Source organism: Eublepharis macularius, chromosome 14 (genome assembly GCF_028583425.1).
Source record: "Eublepharis macularius isolate TG4126 chromosome 14, MPM_Emac_v1.0, whole genome shotgun sequence".
Taxonomy (NCBI): Eukaryota; Metazoa; Chordata; class Lepidosauria; order Squamata; family Eublepharidae; genus Eublepharis; species Eublepharis macularius.
In genome coordinates, this window is record NC_072803.1 from 34300998 (window position 1) to 34310080 (window position 9083).

Genomic DNA, 9083 nt, shown 5'->3' on the forward strand with positions numbered 1-9083 from the left:
AAGTAGGTAAGTGCTCATCTTCACTTAACCAAGATGTAAGAGACTGATTAGCTCCAAGTAAGGGAGATGCAGATTGTGAACCTGCCCTATTGTATCTTTACTTGGTTTGTATCTTTTCTTGGAGCTAATCAGAATTCTGGTTTTATATGACTGCTTAGTCCACTTATTTCAAGTGGTCCACACAGGAAGCAAAGATCCAAAGAACTTACCAATGGCACCTAGACAAGAACCCTGAGGACTAAACCTCACCCCAACCCAATCAGGTAAAAACAAACCATATGGTGCATGCTTACTATCACCATGATTAAGTTTGTATTGTGTGCACTTTTTCCATTTCAGTTTTCACATCTGTATATCTCAACTTTTCACCTAATAAGCTCAAGCAGGTTACACAGTCTCTCCCCCACCCCAATATAAGCAAAATACCAACTCAGCCAAGGTCACCCTTCTTACTTTCTCCTAAAAAAAAACCCCCACTAAATTTATAGCTAACTACCAGCTCAACAAGCAGGTCCTATGGAATTTTGTCACTATAGCAACCCCCACCCCTTTCCAGCAGCCTTCAATGAAAGGCCAGGGCACCCTTTTCAGCTTATAAGGGCCTGCTCATTAAGATATGTACTTCAGTTCTTCGCACTGTGTAACAGTCCTTCAGCAGACAAGCATAGAAACCTTTGCACTATTTGCTCACGGTCTTGCATTAACATGGCTAATGTTCCATTGTTCCTGTATGAAGGCAGAGCCCTACACAGTTAAAACATTAGCACAAGACAGCTTCTGGCTGCCAACATGCTGCTAAATCTAGCAGCAATCCTCACTACACACCTGTCTCACTCTGCAACTACAAGGCTGGTATCATATGGAAGAGGATAATTGCCAAGCACAGTCATTTCTAATTATCTTCAGGTACAATGTCATCTTTTATTCAAGCAAGTGGCCATTTCTCTAACCCTTACAGATCCCACACAAAATATACAGACAAGGTTTAAGATAGAATCTACCACTTTATTGAGATCTCCAATCAACTTGGAATTTCATAAACCAGACATACGTAATAAACACCCAGAAGTGGATCGCAAAAGGCACTTCCTGCTAAGGAAACTGCCCATGGGATGGGCGGGTAAACAAGCTAGCTTCTCTGTACAACACCAGCATAATTAGCCCTTCCCAAGGTCAGTCGCCTCAGCACTGCCCTCCCCTGTTTTACACAAGCCAGACCCCCTGTAGGTTGTGACCCAAGGCTTTTCTGTAGGACACCTTGGCCTAGCAGGGAATACTGGAAATTCAAGGAATTTGTGGTGTCAAAAGAAAGTTTAAAAGCTGCCATTTGAGACAAGGGCTTCTCTGTACTCACACCCTGTCTCAAACACAATAAATAAGCAATTATAAAAAAATTTCAAGTATGAAGGGTTTCTCCCCGCTTCCTTTCCAAATGCACTTGTGCTCTGAAGGAACCTGGTTTCTCTGTAGCTACGCCAGCACTTCAGAATGCAATTTGGACCTGACTTTGAAAACTTAAGCCCTGGGAGTTTTGTGCAACATGGATTCCTTGGCTTTTCTGAAGGAAAATGATTCCAGGTGCCAAAGTGTGCAGCCTACAGACCTTGGATACATCCTGGTGATTTCTCTGTAACACATCACAAGGTTGGCCAAGTGCCTGTTTCGATAAAAGTTGGTGAGGTTTGGCTAGTGCTAAAACCATGCATAGGATCTCTTTAAAACCTTATTACGTACATCCATCCAAGAAGACAGAGTGGGAAATGATTAAAATATGGTGCTGACTGAATTTAAGAGCATAATACCATACGTTGTCAAACCAGAACTGCCTCCAAATAAGAACCACCACACCGGACTGGAGCTCCAAATGGAACTTGTGCTGCATGCAAGGCTATCTGGTAAGCTGGCTCACATAAGAACTACCTAGCTGGAGGGAAGTGGGCTTTATATTCTCAATGGAGCCAAGTTATTTCATCATGCTGGTCTATGTATTTGGAAAGAGACTATGTGGAAACACAGACAGTGTGCACATTACAAGGGAAGTTCCTTTTTCATCGTTTCAAAGAAAGGAGTGCTGTTAGGCTTTGGGACAATACAAAGATTTGACTGAAGCACTGTTGATTAGAGCCTGTTCCTCTCTACATTACATTGACAGCTCCTATGTTCAACTGGCTCTACTTGTATGTCAAGAAGAGGAAAAAGCACAGTGCAGTTTGTGGTCCCCATAGGAATTAACATGTCTGGCAATGGACAGTGTGCACCAAGTTAAGAGCAGAGAAGGATAGGACCAGTTTAGGGAAGGGGGCTCTTTCCCCACAGAGCCTGAAAGTTTCTCTGTAATGTACACCAACAGGTCTGGGGAAAAGAAGCCCAACATGTTCAATATTTAAGTTTTTTTGGCACTTCCCATGGGAAGCTGTCCCTACCAAAGTGGCCATAGGCTGCAGTCTTCTGATAAATGGGCTTCTTCAGATCCAGATCCCTGGAATATACAAGTCCGTAACTCAATATAGGGCATTCACCAAACAAAGCAAAAAGCAGCTACACCTGAAGGGCCAACTTTTCAGCAGGGATGATCAATGATGTGGGCCCAAAACAGATCAATGGCTGCGTTGTACAACTCACATTAATTCATTTGTTCGTGTTTTGGGAAATGCAGGCAACAAGGCAAAGTATGATCTAAAGCACTAAGCCCCTGGGCTCAACTGGCATTATACAATACTTACCAACCTTTAAGAGTTGCTACATCCAACTGAAGATCATCACATGGTTCTCCACTGGGGATGACACTATCTGAATAACCAGCTTAACCTAACCAGGCCTGCCCACTTCAAATAGGATGCTTCCAGAACAGGTTCTTAAGGATGCAAGCAGCAGCACAGCAATGTTTGTAGAGCTAAGCACCCCAAGCATTGTGATGGAATCATAGGGGATTGCATTCAGTAACTAATACTAAGGCCATCAGTCTTGGACCGAGTGACGCTAACAAGGCTAACTAAATGCCTAGCATTAGGACTAACAGAAGTTGGCTCAGCACTTAAGGCAAATTGTTACTAACATGAAGCACTCAGAGACCACTCCCCAAGTCTATATTATGGAATTCAAATCATTCTATAAGGCCATTTAACAGTTGCGCCACCATGTTTTTATCATGTATTTGAAATAAACACCGGAAATATCTCTCTATATGTACAGCTCCAGATTCCCTGGAGTAGGTCCAGGTGATCTGACCCCATCACTACATACCAGACTAATTTGTCATGAACTGCTTCCTTCTGCCATCCTGTAGTAGACAGGGGACAGTCACATACTGGGGCAATGTCAAAACCTTTGTACATTCAAGGCAGTTTTTCCCACTGCTTGTGCGTTGCATAGGTTTGACTTACACTTTCAATCTAGTCCCATCCTCATTACCTTGTTTGTTTTTATCTGTATAGATGTGCATGCTTATTCTGCACTGTGATTTTTACCTGACAATGACCCCTGGGCGGAGGTCAAAGTTCTTCTTCACAATTTCTAGCAGCTCATGCTCACTCTTTTGGGAAGTGCCATAATGGAAAATGGAGACTGATAATGGGTCGGCCACTCCAATTGCATAGGAAACCTGGAAGCAAAATTAACATAAACCACAAGCATTAAAGCAGACAGTAACTTTAAACACCACATAGGACCACCTGTTTCCCTCTAGACATCTCTGCCTGCGCTTGACTTTCAACCTACCCTGCAACCTAGGTTCCCCAACTAGAAATTTTTCTAGTGCTGCAGTACTCTTTATCTTTGTCCCTGAAGTAGACTGAAGCTGGTTAGTTTTGTTTGGTACCCAAGCAGCACCACTTATGCTAGATGCCTGTGTCATAGAAGATCACTATTTGTGTTATACAGCAGTTTGGACCTACACAAATGCCATACATTTAGTGATGTGAAAGTTCTTCCAGACCCCAATACCAAATTATAGCTTTGCATTAGCAACACACAAGTTATGTGCCTTGTTTAGCTATTTGTCTACATGAGCACCTGCTTCCTAAACTATCAATTTGTGTTTTGCCGTTTACCTGATTACTGTCAACATAAGGGTCCCTCAAAGTCATATGAAGAGCCAAACACATGCAGAGTACTGTTATCCAGCTGCAACTTAACTGTGTTTCCATCCCTCCCCCTCAATCTTTTAGCCCAGAAGCAACAGGTTGAATATACCTGGACAAGTACTCTCCGACACAGACCAGACATTACAAGGGATTTTGCTACCCAGCGAGCAGCATAAGAAGCTGAACGGTCAACCTTTGTGTAGTCTTTACCAGAGAAAGCACCACCTCCATGAGCACCCCAGCCACCATACGTGTCAACAATGATCTTCCGGCCAGTCAAGCCAGCATCACCCTGCAATTAACAATACTCCATTCAATCATTTAGCCTTATTACATAGTCCAGACAGACAAAGGACTGAACAGCTATATTTCAAAAGCCATTTTTCCCTCTGCAGCATACATGATATTCTACATAATCAAGGCATTTTACGTCAATACCAATTAAAGTAATTTGGACGTATGTAAACCAAGCTATTAACTTATCATCTGTGGCCTCTCAAAAAGCTACCACATTTGTATTGAACAAGCAAGAGACAAGGAGCCAACCCCACCACCACCTCATACCTGGGGTCCACCAATTACAAAACGGCCACTAGGCTGCAGGTGATAAACTGTGCTATCATCCAGATATTTTGAAGGTACAACAGCTCTGACCACTTTCTCTTTCAAGGCATCTCGCATTTCATCCAGGCAAATTTTATCATCGTGCTGAACAGAGATAACAATTGTATGGACTCTAATGGGGATAACAGCACCACGGTCCTGCCTGTACTGCACAGTAACCTGAAATAAAACCCCAAAGAAAAAACATTTTTGTATCACTTCATGTGTTCTGCATACCTTTCAAGTCTATTAACAAACTGTTACTATTAAAAGCTTAACTACATGGTCTCTTCTAACAGAGAAATTGTATGTGAAGAGACCCAGTGGAGTTCACCTGCTACTTTGCTGCATCTGCCTATGTAGGCTGGCTTTCATCCACACTCCTTTCACTAGATTTATACCAACTAGCCATTTACCTGAGTTTTTGAATCTGGTCGCAGCCAGGGCAAGGTACCATTACGACGGAGCTCTGCCAGCTTAGCATTCAGCTTGTGTGCCATGATAAGTGTCAAGGGCATGCACTCTTCAGTCTCATCAGTGGCATAGCCAAACATCAAGCCCTGTCATACAAGAAGAGATTTGGAACTTCAGCTTCCAGGAAAGTCTCAGGAATGTATAACATTTCCCAAACAGGCTGGGAACACCAACCTGATCTCCAGCACCAATGTCTTCTTCGTTTCTGTCAAGATGAACTCCTTGAGCTATATCAGGGGACTGCTGCTCCAGAGCAACCAATACATTGCAAGTCTTGTAGTCAAAACCTAGGGCACACCAAACCAATAACATGTTAAAGGCCAAAAGCTTCTTAATCAGAGTTAGAAAAGGCTTGTCACATACAGACTACATACCTTTTGAGGAGTCATCATAACCAATGTGCTTGATTGTTTCACGAACAATTTTCTGATAGTCAACCGCAGCTCTGGATGTTATTTCCCCAGCCAGGAGAATCATTCCGGTCTTTGCAGCAGCTTCTACAAAACAACATTGTACAAGCATGAATTCCAAGAGGAGAATGATTGCTGTCACTAGCCACACCCCCAACAGGTGCTGTTTTCTTCCCTTAATAGAAGAGTTCACTTACCACATGCAACTTTGGCATCTGGGTCTTGTCTAAGATGTGCATCAAGAACAGCATCACTAATTTGGTCACAAATCTTATCTGAAAATCAGAAAGCCTGCATTATATTCTAGACATCAGGTTGGTATTATTTCAAAACTTAAAACTTCAGTAAATTAGCATGTCTATTCATTTAGAACCGAATGAAACATCAAGCAATAGGAAATTTAAATATAGCCATTTACTAGTTATTTCCAGGAAGTATAACAATTAGAATTTAAATAAATTTGTATTTTATTAAACCATATATCCACTTGCCTTTCAGATGCTGAAACAGGAACTAACTAAAGTCACCACTCACTGATTACTTTTATTCTTTTATTTAAGGAGAGCAGAACCAAAATATCCTCTGAACTGCACAGAAGTGGTCCAACTCTCCATCTCGCCAATTAAAAGGTACTGTTGAACCAATTATGCCTCCCATCTGCACTCCTCTGCCATCCCTGATGCTAGTCAGACATCATGTTGCCAGGTTTCCAAGTTCAATTAGCACCTGAAAGACTTTTACTTTGCTGTCTTCATTTGTCAAAGAGTGATGACACTATTAGTCCCATTCAAACTCTCAAGTATTGTATGCACCTTGACTTGCTTTAAGCAGAAGAGGATCACTTTGTGTGTAGGTACTTCCTACATAAGCTAAATGCAAGACTCAAGATGCTGTAGCTAAAGCGACTTTAGCTTTACTAGAAGCTAAAGCTACTTTAGTTTTACTAGAGACTGCTAGATTTATAACTTGTTTTCTAGGTAACACCCAGTTCTCCAGAACATGTCAAAGATTCAGCCACAACTGGGCAAGCAGAAGAACTTAGGTTCCACCAAGGAGGGCCCAGAATAACAAAGGATGTGACTCTTCCTCCTGGTGCTCCTCCATGAAAACTTTAACAGGAATGCTTATTATATTTTAACACTGACTGTGAATACTAGTATGCAGTATTAAGTCTGCTACTATGCCAGGCACATCCTCTAGCATCTAGACAGCAGCTGGAAGAAATCATTATAAATATATCAAACAGTCTGGGAAAGAAAATCTGGATCTATTACATATCATGACAACAGCACTCAATGATAAACCACAGTTGTGTTTATCAAAAAGTTCTTCACTAGACATTTGTATCATAATATAGTATACTGTACTATAGTATATGCCAAAGACTAACTCTTCTCCCAGTTAAGACTCTTGAGCAGAGAAGAAGAGCATTCTAAAAATCAGTTCATAATAGCCATCATGGCTATCATACATTTATTTAGGCTTCAGAAAGAACAAAGATAAAAGCATGAAGAGAAACCAGGAATGTGGTCACAATGTACTTGTCAAGGTCAGAGTAATTTATTACTGATGCAGCTGTACGTTGAAAGACATAATAATATCAATGGAGTTTGCATGATCTTTTTTAGCCCAGGTTTTTGCACACCTCCCAAACAGCAAAGTCGCCCTGAGGTGCCACATGGCTTAAAGAGACCACATGTCCATGGTGCAACGGCTGCTGATTTCCTGTAGCAGAAGATTTACATGGCCACTGCTTAATTTTTTCATCTTGTTTCTGCATCAAAGATTCCTTCTCAGCAACCCACCACCAGACACCGTATTTAGAGATCTCCCTGTGTACAAAAGCACACTCTCCTAGAGTCAAGAACAGATCTTAACCATTCACCCCCTCACTACCCAAGAGTCAAGGCTGGCAGGCTATCCAGCCGTCATGGCGGAGGACAAAAAATATCTCCTTCACAAGCTCGACACATCGCCCAATTAAGATTAGCCAAAGCAAACGTTTTTCTCAAAGCGCTTTTAGTCACTTTTCCCCTCCCCCGAACATATATATACTCATTTTAAAAAAAAATACTGATTTGAGAAAACTAGCTGTGACCCGCCCTTCCTTAGTAAAATCCGGAATATCCTATTCACCAACTCCTCATACGTCTAGGAACCCTCGTTCCCCTTCTTTTTTTCTCCCACCGCCTCAAAAACTGCTGTTTTAAAATGGATGCCTCCATAACTCCCCCACCCCCTTCCCTCGACTGTCCCCCATCCTCTCCCCCTCAAGAACTCTCCATGCGGACACCACGTGGTCAGCGGCAAAGTCGTCTGCAATGCGGGAGCGCGTACCCGCCGGCACGCGAGCCGGCGGGAGCGCGCGCCCATAGAAAGAGCCGTTTCGTCATCTCTTTTCGCCCATTCTCGTGATTGTAGGGAAAGGGGGAGAGACAACAGCCCCCCCCCGGACGCCCCACAATCCAACGCGACTCAGACGGACTTCTAGGAGGGGGGGAGGCTCGTGCCGCCCCACGGCTCCCCCCCTCATCAGTTTGTCACCCCGAGACGAGCCGCGACGGTCTCCCCACCCACCAGGAGTCCGTCAGTCGCTCCGCGCCCGTCCTCCTCCCCCCGCCCCTCCCCCTCTCCACTGGCCGGCCTTTCTTCCCTCTTTTCTTCCACTCACCTGGGTGCCCCTCGCCCACCGATTCTGAGGTGAAAAGGAAGGTTCCCTCCTCAATCCTGCTGTCGCGGAATCCGTTCATGGCGATATCGAGAAGCTAAAGAAGATGGGAGCAGCAAAAAAAAACCCAAAACCACAGAAACACAAAAAGGGGGGGGGGGACGTTAAAGGGAAGGCAGATGAATACTGTAGACTTCTCGAAAATCCGTTCCCAAAAGCTGGCGCCTTAAAGGAATGAGAGCGGCGGCCGCTAATCGGGAGTATTTATAGAACCAGGCCACTCCTACCTCCCATCAGGCCCCGCCCCGTGTTCTCCTTCAATAACCTAGGCGAGGCCGGGAAAAGAGCGAGAGCGCGCTATCTTGGCGTCTGTCACACCGCTGAGGAGAGATAATTACATTTATTAACAAAGAACCCGCTTTTCTCATGTTCGTCCCTTCGCCAATGACCTTTTCTTCAGAATCAAATAAAGGCTTACCGCTGCAACTTATTCTTAAATAATTGTTTCCTATTGTGAAGGCTGGAAAAAAAAAATAAATGTCTCCGCTTCTCTCCCCACCCCCCCCGCTCTCCCTCCCTCCCCTTTGCATCTGGCTTCCTTTAATTTCCTCAGTCTGGCCTGCGGGAGGCGCAGCGCCGCTTAGAATTTTCCCGCCTTGGTGAGGTAGTAAAAGCGCCGCTTTTAAGAATCCGACCTTTTCTGTGTTCTCTCGTTTCGCTTCCTTGGGAGTAAGTCCCCTTGAAGTAAATGGGACTGCCTTCTAAAAAAAAAACACCAGACCTAAATTCGGGCAACCTCTGATAGGTGCGGCACACACAGCTTGCGTTCTGTCTTTCTTGAGAAGG

General features: G+C 43.8%; 1 protein-coding gene across 1 annotated transcript; it reads right to left on the minus strand.

Moving 5' to 3' along the window:
- Positions 1-984: 984 nt before the first annotated feature.
- LOC129342380 (S-adenosylmethionine synthase) lies at positions 985-8455 on the minus strand. The gene is made up of 9 exons (XM_054998101.1): positions 8241-8455; positions 5767-5844; positions 5534-5656; positions 5334-5446; positions 5102-5245; positions 4647-4865; positions 4192-4374; positions 3468-3601; positions 985-2479 (listed from the first exon to the last, which is right to left on the minus strand). Exons 1-9 carry the CDS (start codon positions 8317-8319, stop codon positions 2377-2379), a joined length of 1176 nt encoding a protein of 391 aa, XP_054854076.1. The 5' UTR covers positions 8320-8455; the 3' UTR covers positions 985-2376.
- Positions 8456-9083: the final 628 nt, after the last annotated feature.